This window comes from Lygodium microphyllum, chromosome 23, assembly GCF_053477565.2.
Source record: "Lygodium microphyllum isolate KBCC chromosome 23, Lygodium_microphyllum_v1.1.10, whole genome shotgun sequence".
Classification (NCBI taxonomy): domain Eukaryota; kingdom Viridiplantae; phylum Streptophyta; class Polypodiopsida; order Schizaeales; family Lygodiaceae; genus Lygodium; species Lygodium microphyllum.
Genome location: NC_141157.1, coordinates 108,929,174 through 108,947,381, shown reverse-complemented (window position 1 = coordinate 108,947,381; position 18,208 = coordinate 108,929,174). Strand labels below are relative to the sequence as shown.

The window sequence follows — 18,208 nt, the reverse complement described above, 5'->3', positions numbered from 1 at the left end:
TAAGTTTGTCATGAAACTAAATTTTTAAGTTTATAGGAAACCTTTGGTTTTGCAGGTTTTTGATGTAGTGGTTGGAGATATTACTGTAACAGCCGAGCGCATGCAAAGGGTGGATTTCACACAACCTTACCTAGAGTCTGGCATTGCTATTCTTGTGCCCCTCAAAGATGCACAAACAAGCAATGAATGGGCTTTTTTGCGACCTTTCACACCAGCTATGTGGTTGACAACTTTGGTATTCTTTATTTTTACTGGGATTGTCATTTGGATGCTTGAACACAAGTTAAATCGTGACTTTCGAGGGCGACCAAAAAAGCAAGTTGTAACTGTGCTTTGGTATAGCCCATGCTTTTATACATAATTATTGGACATTGAGTATTTCTTTACATTGTTGCTTTTTTTGCTTCAAAAAATCCATAAGGTTATCTATTTCTTGAGCTTTCATTGTGTTTATGTAATGTGTTTATGGCATTTGTTCACCTAGATGGAGGTGTGGAGTGGGGAAGGTATTTGGATGGTAATGGTGAGGATGATGAGATGAAAGAAGAATGAAATGGGAGAGGAGTGAGAATTGAATGGGGAGAAGATTTGGGCAACACTAGAGGGGGAGAGAAACAAAGAGTGGGATAGTGAAGGGTGGAGAAGGGATAAAATTGTGATTTAAGTATATAATTATCCAACATTAACTATTTTTTTACATTGTTGCTTCTTTTGTGGTAGTAAATCCACAAGGTTATCTATCCTTAAGCTTTACTTGTGTTTGTGTTTTTTTTTTCCAAGAAAAATGTGACTAGTTATATTACTTAGAAGATTTTACAATGAAGTACATGTGCTCAACAGACTGGCTAGAGCTGATAGAAAGTCATACTAGAATCATGTATACAAGCCACTTAAGGTGGTTGGGGGGTGGGGATGGGGGACAGAAATCTTGAAGGAGGAGAGGAATGACACTCGGGTTGCCTGCTTGCATCGTTAGTAACAAATCATGGCCACCCTAGATGCATAAGAAATGGTGTTGGAGCTCCTCACAAGCTCGAGAGTCACCTTGCACTTGATCCCAGTAGCTGCGGAGGTAGTGGATGATCGAGGTCCAGAACTTTGTCAAAGTTGCATATGTGGATAGGCACTTGCTGCTTGATAGCGTACCTTCCAAATGTGCCATATTGTGAGGCTCCCAATAATCTCCCACACCTCCGATCGCTCTGTTGTAGGCTCTAGTACCTAATGGATGAGGAGTGCCTCCAAACCAACCATAGCACAAGACCCTGCCTCAACAAGAAAAACAGTGTCATGTATCTCAGCCTCTATAGTAAGTGGTGACCTTGGCTAATTGCCTACCAATTGACGGCCCCCCAAAGATATATACCCTTGGTTGGGTGCCACTTTGCGGAGAATATGGCAAGTTCCTCTCCACACTAGTTGCGCAGCCTCACAAGGTGAGAGGCAATGCTTTGGAGTTTTCAAGCATTGCAGTGGGTAGTGCTTTTGCAAACTCCATCGTGCTACATCTCAACTAGCTAGCTCCCAACAGCCAAGCCTCCATGTGCTTGTAGCCACAAGTAAGACACCCTTTGTGGCCTCTAGCTATCTCACAAGCGTCTCCAAAGGGTGTGTCGGAAGGACTTGGTGATGTTGTGTTTTGCCTAGTGCCTGTTGTATGAGGGTGCCCAATCCATGTCCTACATCATCAAAACATGCCTACGAATTTGGGCTGTGTAGGCCAAGAAGCCTTGGGGCTTCTTGCCAACTGTTGTGGCTGACCAAAGTGACTTCCCAGGGTCCCACTCCACCTCATCTAGAGGCCAGCTCTCCAAAACCCAGAGACTCTAGGGATCAAGCCCAAATCTTCCCTTGGAGTCTGATGATGCGAATCCTCCTCCAGGGTATAGTTAGGAGCTCCTCCTCATGTCAATCTCTACCGAATTGTGGTGATAACTAAGAAATAAGAGTTATCGCTCAGTCCTCCAAGGTAATTGCCTTCCTTGCATTCTGGACTTGCATCTGCAATTGCCGAAGCTTATTGACATGCTCCCGCATAGAAGAAGACTTGTTAGGACTCAACGTCCTCATTTGAACCTCTAGAGACACCCCGCTTCATCATGGTCATCCGATTGTACATTTGATCAAGCTCTAGCCATATCTTTCGAGCCACGGTCAAGTGCTCAATGTGAGCAATGACGGTTGGAGTGCAAGAGAGAAAGAGGAAAGAACGGATGCGAGTATTCAATTTGTCCCAATGTGCGTGTACCTTCATCAACTCGGCTATCTCATCTACAGAAAGCTTGGAGGTATGCTTCAGTCACGAGCTTCGCCAAATCATAACACTCTGAGATGGCAAGCATCATTACGTGCCAAATGTGGAAATTCTCACCATCAAGCTTTTAATCTAAAGGAAGAGCTGGCAACATAGGGACCTTATGGTGCATAATAGGCTGAAACTCTGCATCAATTTCGCTCGACATTGTAAATGGAATGACTTGCACAAAAACAAGGGCAGCCCCCTTTGACTCCGCACATGGTGTCAGCTCCTACTAGGGCTTCCTCAGCCCGTCCTCAAAGAGGTTTACTCGTTGGAGGCGAAGAAAACTAAAAATCTGCGGCGAAAGGCTGAAAATGCAACCTTTCCTCCTTCATGAACAGCAGGACCTGCAAAAGACAGCAACTTTGCTCCTTTGCACACAACCTGTTCACCACATCCTCCAAAGGCTGAAAACTCAAACTGTTGTTGCGAAGAATCCTCTTGATCAGGTCTGCCCACAACCAATCATCCCTTCTACGCTGCTCTGATACCATGTCAGAGTGCAGCGAATGCTGAAGCGTATGGACAAGACTAAAAGAAAATGAACACGGGAGAAAGAGAGAAAGAAAAGAGACAGAAGTACGCGAAATCTGCAGTCAATGAATGCTGTAATGAAGAGGTCAGATGCACTGCGTCGTGAGAAATGCTAGTCCAAGAGATGACTAATCTCTAATAGTAACCATCACTAAGCACTTGGTAGAGCTACTTTAACGGATGTGAAGTGTCACACGATGGCTTTATTTTTGGCCATGTTGCAAGCTATGCATGTGGAGCAACACCTTTGGGGTAGACATCACCAAGGCTTCTATTGATGAGATTGAGATTTTCATGGCAACTTTCAAATTTAGGCACCATGGTTGCATGTCCCGGATGCTTCCCAAGGAATTAAACCTCTCCATTTCTTTTGACACCCTTGATTGATTGGGAGGAAGCCTTACAATGCATTGGTTGGTATCCTCCTTTTTCTTTCAAGAAAAGGGAGACTCGTACATAAACACCACATAAATAATCTTCTTGATGCAGAAATACGAGGTAAGCCTTGTATAGGGCCCCGATAATGTATAAAAATATACAATATTAAGTCTAATACAAGGGCCAAGTGAAAAGCCAATCCATGTGGTGTGCAATGTTAACCATATGTGAATCTAAATGGAAGGAGGTGTTGGAATACAAAGTGTGAAGAAAAGCATCTCTCCTCTTTGTGTAGTCAGAGTCATCCAGTAATCTGTCCCATCTCTTGCAGAGTATATGGATGATCATTTATCCAAATTCTAGAAAGAAAGAAAGAAAGAAAGAAAGAAAGAAAGAAAGAAAGATATATTAACGTCTACATAAGCCCAATATGGCCTATGAGACAAAATCCAGAGTACATCCATGTCTAATGTTATCTCATCAGTAAGGTAAAGATAACATTACAAATAAGTGGGTGGCCTATGAAACAATACTGAAAATAACTATATGATGGGGCTATACTAGGGTTGAACCATGTGTAGTGTTATTCCATCGATAGAAAATAAAAGGAAAGGAAAGGAAAACCAGATATGATAGAACCATGTACAAAAGTGTGGTGAGGACTATGGGCTGTAGCTGATCTCAAGATCTGCCCATGATCTCAGCTATGATGCGGTCCCTAGCTGCTTCACTGATATGCCTGGTGGTGAGTCTGCGGTGTCTCGTGATAATGGCTCTAATCCGACTGTGGTGTGGCCTCCTTGGACGTGGTCCTAGTAGACGGGGCCGTCGTGCTCGACGAAGGGAAGGGGCTCTATCCAATGTGACACCACGGTGTGGCTTGTAAGGTGTCTGGCGGGGTGGCTCTGTCTCTGCTAGGTTTGTAGTGTCAGTAGGGTCGGCTCTGTAGAAGAAGTCTGTCACTGCTCTCTGTGTGTGTCCCTCTAGGTGAGCTGGCCTCGTGTCTCGCAGTAGTGCAGTTCGGTGCCTCTCGAGCTCCAGGAGGAAAAGACCTAGGCATCTTTGGTCCTTGTACTCCATGATGCGACGAAGGGGTCCAAATCCATCACGGAAGAGGCAGTGGTACCGTCCTCGTATGTCATAGTATACAATGCATCTGCATATGTAGTGCTCCTCCGTCTCAGGCTCTTGACCACAAAGCTGGCAAGTCCTATCCTTTGGTAGGGTATTTGTCCATCAGCTTGTCTCCATCTGAAGCCTATAGAGAGACCTGTAGCAGGCATAAAGCATAATGCAGCAAACCCACATTAAATCATGAAAGATGTACAAATATGGATCATATGAAAAAGGGCCAGAATGACTTATCCTAAAAGAAATGGTCGATCCAGTGGTACCCACAAATTGGGGAGGACGATCAAGATGAGGAGCATTAGAGCAATGCCAATTGCAACCTAGCATTGGCATAGTGAGGGCATCTCGTTGCCCTTCTTGGCTGACTTTTGGAGGCAATTAGATGATGGCTTCACACCTAGGAAGATCTCACTCTTCCTTTACTTAGTAGCATACAAGACCTTGGTAATTGCTACATAGCTTGGTTGTGGCTAAAGTTCCCAAGAGCTTATATCAAATGCAGAAAGCTTAAAGAGACGTAGAGGCACTATTTCTGGGGTTGCCCCAAGCCAAGAGGTATATAGAGAGCCCTCAGGATGATTCATGGTACAGCTGAGACTATGATATGACTTGGGGGGCAGCAATTTGGATCATGGACATAGGGCTAGCATGTGGATATGAGGGTTTTCAAGAGCCAGCCATGTCTTATTTTTTAACAATACTTGAGCAGGATTCCCACGCGAAACTTCTCACCGACAAGGTGCACCAAGGGACATTGTCACAGATGGGAGTTGATTGCTAGTATTATTACTTGATTCAGTTAGGTGGCAAGATGCAGTCATGCCATAGACCCACACGACTGACTTAATCATTAATGGCTCGGCTACTTCCAAGATAGAGTGTATCTATGCCGAGATCTATGCTTAGGTAATTCCACATTCGAGATGACTAACCGTTGTTGTATCTCCTACTTTTTGGGCGTGGAGGTTGTTTAGCATGTAGGAGGCATCGTTGTGTCACAGCAAAGTATGCCCTTTAGGTGGTGGATAAAACACCACTTCAGTGGTCACCTTGTCGGATCTGGCCCTTAAACTAATGAAGGACCTAACCAGGCTTCATGATGAGCATGAATGCCGATAGGTAGTACTGAAATTGATTTGCCTTGCCAATACTAGACTTGACATTTCCTACCCCACATCTATCCTTTCATAATATCTTAATGCACCTAGGGCGTCTTGTTGGAGTAGTGGCATGAGAATCACAATGTATCATTTTGGAACTTATAAGTTTGGGTTGCATTTTAGTCACAGACTCACATCGTAGGGTTTCTGATTTTGACTAGTGGGTTGGTGACTTGGATACACGAAGATTGCACGGTAGACATTTGCTTTCTTTTACTTCAACTCCTTTTTCTTAGTCCAGCATGTAGCAAGAGATTGTGGCCACCTCTACAACAAAGGCTGAGTACAATACTTTTATTTGATGCCACCACTGAGGCAATTTACCTTTGTAGATTCTTAATAGAGATGTGGTTTCATATGGATTCCTCAACATCATTCACATCAACAATGAGACTGACATAGCACTAGCTGGTCATCCCATTCTCCCTAGGACATGGCATGTGGGAGTTCTTTATCACTCCTCCAGAGAGCAGATTGAGGTGGGTATCGTTTGGTTGGTACCCCTGCCTTCTTCAAACAACCATGCTGACCTCTTGATGAAGTGGGTACTAATGGGTTGCTGCAGGTCATACCGACTAACATCATAACCAGCTCCATGGGCTTCTATCCAGCACAGAAATCTCTCCTTTGTTATGTCTTGTTATACAAGTGGCTTTCTCCTCATATGGGAAAGGCTAGGCCCCTAGATCTCCACTCCATATAGAAGTGTCCGTGGGACTGACATCTTAAAGGAGTATGGTACGCATAATCAAGTTTTCATGGCCATATGGGTGTTCCTAATGGAACTGAGGAAAAATATCAATTTTCAATTAGGAGGGCTTGTTAGATATCATGGCACTATAGTTGGGGAGTCTTTGGGATGCTGGTGGTACAAGGAACAACTCAGAGACAATTATTGAAAGTTTGGGAAAATGCATTAAGGGAAGACAAGTAGTTATTAGTAACATGAGGTACCAGTAAGAATTGCATTTTAGGGTGATGAGCTGCGAAACTTGGTGAAGCATGAAATTGTGCAGATACACTGCAATTTAACAATATAGATTTTCTGAAGAAGGTTACCATAAAATGCAATTGTGTATGCAAGAGTATTGTAATTGTCACCTTAGCTTGCTAAGAGGAAATTGGAACAATAAGAACCAAGAGACAATGTCTTAGGATTGGTCAATATTGTTGCTCTCAATTGAACCTAGGCTTTGAAATCTAAAAAAGTTGGTAAGGTTGAACCCATGCAAAATATGCCCATTGCTGCTTGCTACTTTAGAGACAATTGTTGTGAAGTTTTAGGAATTGCCTCAAGCAAAGGAAGCTCTCATTAACATAGCTACTACTGAGAGCTTCATCTCAGGGTATTTAGGCACGAAGCTTGCTGAAGTATGAGATATGGAAATAAAGTGTTTTGAAGTTGTGCAATATAATAGTAGGGACCTTGTGTAAATTGTTGTTCCCTAAATTGGCAAACTACAATCTCGTAAGCAAGAGATTCCTTATCAAGATATTTTGTAATCACAAGACTTCATGTTTCTAATATTAAGGAATTAGAATTATAGAGCTAACCAAAACAAATGTCCCAAAGTTAATAAGCACAAAATTTTGTTGGTTGACCTATGGACTTGATGAAGCCCTTACAAACATGTCCATTGCATTGGTACTTCATTGCATTAACTTGTCATAACAGTGTCCCAAAGTATTCTTGGTTGACTTATGAGCTTACAACTAAAACTTTGAAATGTAAAAAGTTGGTTAGATGAAATCCATGCAAACATGTCCATTGCATTATTGTATCAACTTATCATGGTATGTCTTTAATAGAGTTACTAGTGTCGTAGAGATCCAAGTTTGATTTGTCTACTTTCAGGCTGGTATTTAGTGTGAATACACAAATGATCTTCATTTTAATGATCCCTTTTTCTTTGGTCTTTAATTTTCTACTAGAACCCAGCCTAATGTAACTTTTGTTGTGTGCAGGTTCACCTTCTCAACTTTGTTTTCCTCTCAAAGTAAGGGACTTCTCTCATCATTGAAGTTTTAACAAACATTCACTTGCATCTTCCTGTTTTCTGACACCAGAGCTTTGGTGTTTGCAGGCGAGGAAACAAAAAGCACATTGGGAAGATTTGTCCTTATCATTTGGTTGTTTGTAGTTCTCATTATTATTTCAAGCTACACAGCCAATTTGACTTCTATACTTACAGTACAGGAGCTTGTTCCAACAATTCAAGGAATCAGTAGTTTGCAAGCAAGTGATGTTCCCATTGGTTATCAAACTGGGTCGTATGTGAGAGACTATCTGATAAGTTTGAAAATTGCAAAGGAAAGACTCAGGCCTCTCCCTTCAATGGTCTCTTATGCCAGAGCTCTACATCTTGGTCCAGACAATGGGGGAGTTGCTGCAATTGTAGATGAACTTGCCTATATTCAAGTCTTCTTGGGCACACATTGTGGTTTCACCACTGCTGGTCCAGAGTTCACAAAAGCAGGATGGGGATTTGTATGTGATCTATGTCTCCCTCTATATTTTTTGAATAGTTTTTAGTAATGATTGCACATTGTGTAGTTTAACTCTCCCTCTATGTGCACTGAATTTACTTGGTAGAAATAATGGATTTTATTGTTGTGCAAAGTTGATGTGCTTTTTATAATGCTGCCAAATTTGGGGCTTAATCTGCTCATGTAATGCACGGAGGAGAATACATGTGCTAAATCTGCACCCTCTTCCTTAACACCAGTAGTCAAACTCTTTGGCACTAACAAACTGGCTTCTTTGTTTTTTATTTCCTTTTCAATAGCTTTTCTTTCTGAAAATGCTTATTTTCTGGGCTTTTCCTGTGCCTTGGTTGATTAACAAAATATCATTTTTGGTTAACTGACTAGATGAAAAACCTGATTTGCCTTTCCATTTTTGGGATGTAACAAAGAACTGATTGCCTGCCATAGACATGGATCTAGCAGATAGGCCAAGGAGAACAGCTCAACTACATGTGTCTTGACTTAGTGATGCAGACAAGGCATCATGGCTGATGAAACATGTGACCTTCGTCCAAAGGAAGGCAAATTAAGAATGCCAATGCAAAAGGATGAAAGGTGTGAGGAGCAACCCAATGGATTACCTCCCATAAGGCTTGGCATAACATTGCTGAGTCTCTACAGAGCCTTAAGTGCAATAGCACAACTTGGGATCATGTTGGGAGACTTTGAAGCATTGTCTTTCATCATTTGAGGCTTTGAGGATACACCAGGGTTTGCAGAGAAAACCGGGTGTTCAAACAACCACATGCCTAACAATTGAACTCATAGAAGAGAGGAAAGATTGACGAGAACTTAATGGACATAGTGAGTATATTGCGGCACGTGATACAACGATGTGCTCAAGGTGCAGAGGGCTGTCAACAGCCAGTCTCTTGGGGAACGAGTTGAGGGATGTTTGAGGAGTGTGCTTTATTCTGACAGCTATTGAATGTAGCAAACCATCAAAACTCGATCATCCCAAATCTGATATGGGCTGTCCCATTTCAATTTCAATGATGACAATAGATGAGGCCGAACTGTTAGAATTGTACATCTCATGTGTAGATGAGGCCTATACATGGCATGCATGTGTAGTGTCCTGGATGAATGTCGGTGACCCTTTCCTTGACCGATCTGTGCCTTTACTTGGCAGTGTCATTATAGGATAAACCTGAATTTTGCCTAGCAGGTCAAGGAGGAATGGTAAATGAAGTCACTCGATTGTCTCCTTTATTGGTGATCCCTAACAAAAATGGCAAAATAAGACTCAGTATTGACTATAGAAAGCTGAATGCAGCAACCATTTTTTATCACTTTCCTTTGCCATGTATTATTTCATTGTTGGATGATGTTGCGGGACAACATATGTACAGTTTTATTGATGGCTTTTCTGGATACAATTAGATCAGAATGACACCAAGGATATGCATAAAACAGTCTTTATCACTGAATGGGGAGCATTTGTAAGTACTGTTATGAATGTTGGCCTAGAGAATGGACTTGCTAAATTTCAAGGGGCAGCTCAACAAATCTTTGATCCTTGACTTTGTTTATGCAGGTTTTCTTAGATGACTTTTGTGTGTTTGGCTCCAAGGTAGACCATTTACATCATTTGAGGCTATGTTTTGAGAAGTGTTGGATGTCCGATTGTCTCTAAATCCTTTCAACTCAGGTTTTTGCAGTTAACCAGAGTGTTCTTCTTGGGCATATCATTTTTGAAGAACACATGGCCATTGACCCTAGGAAGATTGAGGCACTAAATAAAGTGCAGCCTCATACGACCATGGAAGAGGTCATGCAGTTTATTGGCCATATTAAATGGCATAGGAGGTACTTGAGGTGTCTGGCTGACATGTGTGTTTTGTTAACCACTTTGACTAAGAAAGGTGTGCATTTTGTATGGAGAGACACAAGCAAAGGCTTCTAAAGTCTTGAAAAGGATGCTCATAGTGGTGTCCTATTTTACTACATCCTAAGTGGCATCTATAATTCCATGTGTTTGTTGATGTATTGAATATTACAGTAGGTGCTATTTTAATGCAAGATGAAGTTCCAGGATCGTATCAACTTATTTATTATGCTAGTAGGTGATTGATCTCTGTAAAGAAAAATTACTCATAATTGAAAGCGAGACCTTAGGAATGACATTCACCTTGGTATTGGCATTATCTTTATATCCAAAGAAGGGCACATTTCGAGGTGTCTTTGCAAATGGATCTCTTCATATCCACTCCCCAAGGTCCCACTGAAGTCTTGGCAATGGCCTCCTTCTGTATGCCCAATGTCTCCCTCCATCTATCATACAAGTCTTAGGGCTTGGGTCTAAGTAACAAGTCCTGTCATAATGAGCCAATCTTCTATCAAGAGCATCCTATGAACTCAGACTGATCCAAATCCTCTTGTCTAAGTCTTCCATCCATCCCTACTAAGAAAGTAAACACACTCTCTCCGCTAGTGGCTACCATTGCAAGAAGGATCTCTCCTCTAGTGAAGAGCCCAATCCAAGTCAGCGTAGTCTCTGTGTCAGACCTCAGTGAATAAAGTTGTATTTCATGTTCACCATCAAGCTTTTTTGTGCTTTTTAATAAGCAACAATTGATAGGTTGGCTTGCTAGGTGGATGCTGTATTAGAGTAGTCTGATTAACGTTATTGTGCATGTGAAGAAATGTTCTACCATAGAAAACACAAAAAACAATCATACGATAAATGCACAGACTGATCAAGAAGTCAGAGTCACGGCGGAATGACTAATAAAGAATGAATATTGAGTAGAATACAATGCTCAATGCAACAAACACACACTGTGTTGAAAAATATTGACCCCCGAATTGCCGTGTCTCAAGGACCAGGGCAAAGAGTATGAATTGGACAGTATGTTGTACTCTAACGGATCCCAAAACATAGCAAGGCAGCCTTTGAAACTGTTTGGCAACAACAAACACAGCAATAGGCTGCTGGATCAGTGACAAACATACAAAAACTGTAGACGCAGCACAAAATGATGATGTGGCAGCTGGCAAGGCCCTGACCTGCAAAAAATGCAGTCTGGGACAGGTTGGCCACTGTAGGCAACAAGAGTGCAGTCCAAAATTCAAGGTTCTGATGAAGAGAAGTTGTGAATGCAACCTCTAGATGGTAGACTGCAGCCACCTTGATGACAATAGGGAGATGAGGGCTGGAAATAGTGTGAATCTGCGGGAAATGGCTGAGAAACAGGCGCTTGATGGTAGAAGACAATGGTGGACAGCAAAGATATGGCACCTACAAGCTGCAAAAACGAGATTGTGGTTGAGTGGAAGGCAGCATGCCTATTTATAGAAGGTTTGGATCCTCCTAATTTGGGTTTGTGCTTATGGGACACAGATATTCTCTAGGAGCACATTTCTTTTTAATGAAAGGTTTAATTCATTAATTAATTGAGTTTTGGGGCTGTTTTAATAAAGCTGATGCATTTTAGCTCAATACCCCCTCTCAGGCCCAAAACTGGAACCAAAAAGGGACTATACTAGCCCAAGCTGCCTGCATCACAAAAAACAGATCCTAACCGCCCCAAGTGCGCATGAAGTGACATCAGAGCTCTTGGCGAGCCCGGGACTCGCCTTGCACCTGATCCCATCAGCTGCGGAGGGAGTGGATGATGGAGGTCTAGAGCTTTGCTAAGGTCGCCTTGTGCTGAAAGTCTCTCTCTGCTGAAAGCCTCTTGACACCGCGCCTTCCAAATATGCCATCCAGTAAGACTCCCTATGATCTCCCATACCTCCGAGCGGTCTGCAATGGGCTCCAGTACCTGGCGGATGGGTAGATCCTCCAAACCGACCATTGTGCACGACCCTGCCTCGATAATAAATATTGTGTCCTGCATCTCTGCCTCATACAGAAGGTGACAGCCTTGGTTGACTGCCTGCCAACAGAAAGCTCCCCATGAGATACATCCAAGGCTGGGTGCTATACGGCGAAGGATGCGGCTTCTCACATGACCACAAGCAGTGTTTTGGGATTTCCTGAAGCTGCTGTGTGGAGCGCTTACAACCTCCCTCCTTCTGCCCTTACAACCTCCCTCCTTCTGCATCTGGGCAAGCCAACTTCCCACCGCCAAGCCTTCGTGTGCCACTAGCCATAAGAAATACGACACCCTCCTCGGCCTCTAGCTATCCCATAGGCGGCGCCAGAAGGCCTGTCGGAAAGGCTCTATGATGCTGTGCTCCGCCCAGTGCCTGCTATGTGACGGCGCTCAATCCATATCCTCCTGCATCAGTATGTATCTGCCAATCCTGGCAGTGTACTCTAGGAACCTATGTGGCTTCATGGCGACCGCAGAAGCCGGCCATAGCTACTCCTCTGGATCCCACTCCAGCTCATCAAGTGGTCTGTCCTCCTAGATCCAAAGGCACCACTCCCTGAGCTCCTTCCAGAAAACATAGGGGTCCAGTCGCCATGTCTTCCCCTGAAGGCCCACCACCCGAATCCTCCTCTGCGAAAGGGTGGCAATGTCCTCCTGCTGCTGCTCTCTGTACATACAGCATCAAAGGAGATAACCTTAGTTCTTTTGCCTAAGTCACCACGTAAGAAACAAAACACACTGAATTCTTTTGGATTAGTTGCTTCAAGAAGGGTGGCTAGCTCATTTTCAAAGGACTCTAGTTGCTTTGTTTCCCTTTCTTCAACCCTTTGCCTCCTATACTCTCTCCATTTATCTGCCTGTTCCTCTTTAGCTTTCTCCTCTTTTTCATGTTGCCTTGTATGTACCCTATCTTGTTAACATCAGTTTAAGATGGCAGAAAAATGAAGCAAAAAGTGGAAAAAGAACAGAAAAAGAGTAAAGGCGCAGAGGCGGCTCCTAAAAGCTAAGCTGAGGCAAAAGTGTAATTTTAAATAGAAGGCGCCTAAAAAAACTCTAAAAACTCTTGTAAAAGAGCGCCAAGCTCCCTCCTGTGCCATTTGTAAAGGAATAGACGGTGTAGGCTTAATTCATGAGGCAAGAAAAGGGAAATAGGAAAAAGAACCTTGCCACAAAGGCGAGTCATGTAAAAAGGGATGGGCGCCCATGGAAATCTAGGGCTTGTATATAAAGTTCAAAAAGTGAATGGAAGCTCATTCTTTGGTGTGTGGCTAACAAGAGATCTCTCTTCTTTTCTTTTTCTCTTCTCCTTGGTCGTGTGGGTGTGGTAATGAGAGAGGGAGATGGAGAGGGTGAGGGAGTGAGCATGTGGAAGTGAGGGATCAAGAGGGTGAAGCTTTTTGCCATTCCTCCTTCTCTTCTTCTCTTCTTTTCCCTTTTCTCGCTTGCGTACGGCTATGGTGGATGGAGCTTGAAGGAGGAGGCTTGAGGATGCTTGAGCTAGCATATAGGATTGTGGAGCTATCGGTGTGTGAGAGGAGGAGGCAACTCATTTTGGCATCGAGGTAAGCTCACTACATTCGTAGGTTTGGAGGTGTGTCGGCTATGTGAGAGATAGCCATTAGAGCTCGCTTGGAACGCTTGAAACAATAAGCGGTCCGTGGGTCTTGGCGGTTGAGCGCGAGCTCCCACATTTTGGTTCCGTTTCCGAGATACGGATTCAAGCTTGAGCATTTGCGTGCCTCATATCGAGCATCGAAGTAAGGGATTCATCCCCGAACCGGAGCTTGAGATAGGTAGAAAGTTGGGGCTTTTGATCCTCGATACAAGTAAGTATTTTGGTTATTTTGGTTGTTTAATAATTGGGAAGGAAGGGGAGATCATTTCAGTTATTTGCTTTTGATTCTTGTTGCATTTAGTGTAGGTTAGGATTAAGAAATCAGATTAGAGAGGTGTAGGGTTTACTGCTGTAAAACAGGGTAAAATAGGCAAAAATCGGGGTAAATTGGAAAAAAAGAGTGGTTGGAATGAGTGATGCCAACAAGGAAGTGATTGAGGAATAGCAAGATCTTGCTCGGGAAGGGGTTTAAGGGCCAGGAGACCATAGAAGATCTCATTTAAAAGAGTGGTTGGAATGAGTGATGCCAACAAGGAAGTGATTGAGGATAGCAAGACCTTGCTCGGGAAGGGGTTTAAGGGCCAGGAGACCATAGAAGATCTCATTTTTCACCCTAGCATAGAGAGAGAGAGAGAGAGAGAGAGAGAGAGAGAGAGAGAGAGAGAGAGAGAGTATTAACGGCCCTTTCCAAGCGTAGAATCTCGAATGGCAATTGTTTCTTCTGTACCACTATTGCGGAATCGGCCCGACATCGATTTCTTTCTTGCCCGCTTGCCAAGAATATCTGGTCACTCTTGTCGCAAATCTGGCGCGCAGTGGTGGGGTCCTCACTAACTCCTTTCGATTGGGTTTTTGTGCGCCCAAAGTACCCCACACCGCCACAGTTACATATGAAGATCTTATTTCACTTTTTCAGATATTGGGGATGTTGGCACATTTGGACCACGCGCAATGCTTTTCTCTTTGATTCGGCCTCTAATGTACCGAGACATATTGCCAGGCTTAAAGGGCTCTTGCATTGGCAGATAGATCTCATCCGGCACTCCGACTTGCTCCCTCGGGAGGATTTGCTTCCCTGGCATATGGCAATTGCCTCTGGGTCGTTGCCATGATTGGTGTAACCTTTTTGTGCATTAGTACGGGGATTTTCCACACGTTGGCCTAGGGCCCTCGTGTCTCTTGTAATCATGTAATCATGTAATCTTGTACCTTTGTTTCGTAATTAATACAATTACCTTTTACGAGAGTATATTAACGTCTCTAAAAGGCCAATGTGGCCTATGAGACCAAAGCAATACATACAATGATGGTGTGTTTCTCATCTGGAACGAGAAAAGATAAAAAACATGCCTCTAAGACTGAAAAGTGAAATAGTGTCCTATAAAAGGGAAACATGTCAATGATCTAAAAGTGAAAGTAGAAAAAGGAAAACTCTCCATCAATGAGATGTTTGTCCTCTAAGGAGGTGTATCTCTGCATGGTTGAGGCGTCTCGGCATCTGTCTCTTGTGGCGCTCAATGATGGCTTTAATTTGTCTGTGGTGTGGATGTCTAGGCCTTCGTCCGGGTGGACGTGGGTGCCTAGACCGGCTAAGTGCCACTGCTCTATCCAAAGGGACACCTATAGAAGATGAGGTCCAATGATGATATACTCTTGTAGGCTGTGTGGCAGTAGCAGTGGTATCTACCATACTCTGTCGTGTATCAGTGAAAAAGTCAGTGACTGCTCTCTGTCTATGTGAGCCGAGCTGTGGGGACCTCCTACTCCGTAGAATTGTTGCTCTGCGCCTCTAGAGCTCCAAGAGGAAGAATCCCAAGCATCTCTGATCGTCAAACTGCATGATCCATCTCAAGGGTCCAAAACCCTCTCGAAATAGACAGTGGTATCTACCTCGTTGCACTGTATATCATAATATACAGTGCATCGGCAGATGTAGTGTTCCTCTGTCTTTGGCTCTTTGTCGCATAGTGGGCATATGTGTTCCTCTATCTGTATACCCTCCCATCTGCCTGTCTCAATCCTCAGGTGGTGGGATGAGGTGCGGATTTGACCAATAACTGTGCGTAGTCCATGAGGCAGCTGTGTGCCCATGTAATTGGTCGGGTGATGAAACCATCCTTAGATATGTGAAGGAAGTGGGTCTGGTAGTGTGCCATCCTCATGCCATGGGGGGAGGGGGGTCAGATCCAGGTCTTCTCCGTATCTAACTTCAGTATATATGCTCTGATCACATGGTTTAGCTCTGATCGACTTAGGTCAAGTGTAGGGCAATCCAGGCTATAGTCAAAGGGGGGTAGTTTGTCAATCTGCAGCCCATGTAGACTCATCCATGTACTCATCTGAGCATACCAACAATGTCTGTCACCATCTGTTGCTAGTTGTTTAGAAGAGGCCAGGGCTAGCCGTGGGTATCTATCTTGGGGGAGCTCCCATAATCTATGTATGAAAGTCACTGCTTGGACCAAGGCCTCAGCCACCATGGGTGATGCTCCCAACTCAGCTCTGATAATCTCATGTGGGGTCGAGCTCTTCGCTCGTATCATACGTGAGGTCATCATGACCAGTGGTCTTTCCATATGCTCCCACCCGTCATAGTATTTCTTCTCTGGTCCATCCTGGTCTCCCAAAGGCTATCTCCTCGTGTGAAAGAGACTCGGACCCCAAATAGCTGCCCCATATAGGAGTGTGGGTGTAACCAGGGTGTCAAAAAGCCACAATTTGGTGCACGGCTCATGAAATTGTATGTGACATTGTCTCTCCAATGCACCTAAGGCTGCATATGCTTTTGCCAAACGAGCCTCTGATGTCTCTCTCCAAGAGAATTGTGGTCCCTTCAATGTGACCCCCAAATAGACATACTGCCTAACCATCTCCACTGGCTCTCCATCAAAAGTAAACTAGTGCTCAGCTCTTGTCACCCAAGCAGCTGAAGTGTTAAATACCATAACTTTAGTTTTCCCAAGGTTCACCTTAAGATCTCTATCTCTGCAAAAAGCTGATAATGCATCCAAGTGTCTATTTAGTCCCTCAGGTGAGTCAGATGTAAGTACAATATCGTCGGCATAAAGCAGTAATGGTATCAGCACTCCAGCTAGGCTGGCTCAAGCTCCACCAGTTCTGTCCACATATTCTGAAATTTCATCTATGTACAACCCAAATAGTGTCGGTGAAAGTGGACAGCCTTGTTTCACCCCAATGGTGCTATTGACTGTATCTGAGATGCCCTCAGGTGTTCGTACTCTGCCCATCACTGTCTCATACAAGGCATAGATACTCCACTGTATCTCTACAGGCACATCAATGTTTTGCATTCTTCTCATGAGTCTAGCACGTGGCACTGTGTCAAAGGCCTTGCGAAAGTCCACAAAACAGCAGTAGATCTTTTTCTTGAATGCCTTGCCTTCTTCGATGATTGCCCTCAATGTAAAGATATGGTCTAGAGTTGTATATCCCCTCCTGAAGCCAGCCTGGCCTTTTGATCTCAGGCCATGCATCTCGGCCCATTCACTTAATGCTTGTTTCATGAAAGAGCCATATATTTTGGCCAGTATGTGTCCAATCATGATAGTTTGATAGTTACTAGGTAGCGTGGGGTCTCCACTCTTAAAGAGCAGCACAATAATATGGTCTGACCAACAGGTTGGAAATACCTCACAAACTGCCCTATTAAAGATGTGAGCCAGCGTTGGTGCCAAGATATCACAAGCATGTGCGAAGTGTTCAGCTATTAAACCATCATGATCTTGGGCTTTTCCATTTTTCAGTTTCCATATAGCATTCCTCACTTTTTTTTCTGTGAAAAATCTGCAATTTGCTGGTCTTGAGGTTGAGGGGAGTGGCATAGGCTCTTGGCCAAGAACATCATAGAGTGTGCAAGCATATCCATGCCAATCATCCGGTCTAGTAATCTGTAAGGGTGGCTGGTTCTCATGCATCTTTTTCCATGCTCTCTTGCTGTCCTGTCCCAAGAACATGGAATACATTTCTGTTTCTAGTCTGTTCAGGTATTCCTGCTTCTTTTTGCGTGCCAATTGTTTGAAGAGTGTTTGAGCATGCTTATGTGTACATATGCCAAGTGCCACCTCTCGCTGAAAAAGTGCTCGTGTCTCTCTGCACTCATCATCATACCAGCCATTCTGTGGGGCATTACCTCGTGGAGGTTTATCTGACGGTGTAGTGTGTGGGAAAGCGTAGGCTGCTGAAGTGTGTATTATCTCGGCCAACTGTCCTGTAAACTCATCGAGAGAGGCCTGTGTGTCTAGCTCCCTCAATGCATCTTGCATAGTAGTGCTGTATATGTGTGAGGTCGCTTCCACAAAATCATAGCGTGGTAATTTTGGTATATATGGCTATGCTTCGTGTATATGCCCATATTGCATTGTGAAAGCTAGAATAGCATGGTCTACTGCTAATCCAATTGGTCTGTCTGAGATTTCAAAGCTTTTTATGTCAGGTAGCAAGTTGGGTGATCCAATCAAATAGTCCACTGTGCTTGAGCCTTTCTTGTTATTCCAACATGTGAAACCATTAGATCTTGGCCACTGTGGCAGCCCGTTAAGGATGGCCAAACCATGTGCACTTCCCAATGCCAGTAGGTGTGTTCCATATTCTGTTATCTCTCTATCTTGGGCTGATCTAACTAATCCCACTTCATCTAATGCAATATCTTTAAACATCTCATCACTAGTGTCAAAGAAAGCAGATTGGTTGCTTCCTGTGCGTGCATTAAAGTCTCCTGCTAGTA

The 18,208-nt window shown here is 43.7% G+C and overlaps 1 protein-coding gene across 3 annotated transcripts in view; it reads left to right on the top strand.

The window, feature by feature from the left end:
* LOC148016604 (glutamate receptor 3.3-like) overlaps positions 1–18,208 on the top strand; it is a 110,535-nt gene that overhangs the window by 51,322 nt on the left and 41,005 nt on the right. The window contains exons 3-7 of one of the 3 annotated variants that reach the window (XR_015688155.1): positions 56–336; positions 7,468–7,499; positions 7,587–7,990; positions 9,566–9,601; positions 9,690–9,837. Coding sequence is in view for 2 of the 3 variants with exons in the window: in XM_087664620.1 (XP_087520746.1) it covers positions 56–336; positions 7,468–7,499; positions 7,587–7,990; positions 9,566–9,601; positions 9,680–9,837 (911 nt within the window). In the remaining variant the exon portion in view is untranslated. Of the gene's footprint in view, positions 1–55; positions 337–7,467; positions 7,500–7,586; positions 7,991–9,565; positions 9,602–9,679; positions 9,838–18,208 lie in introns of all 3 variants that reach the window. The other 2 variants (XM_087664620.1, XM_087664619.1) reach the window with 2 other exon arrangements.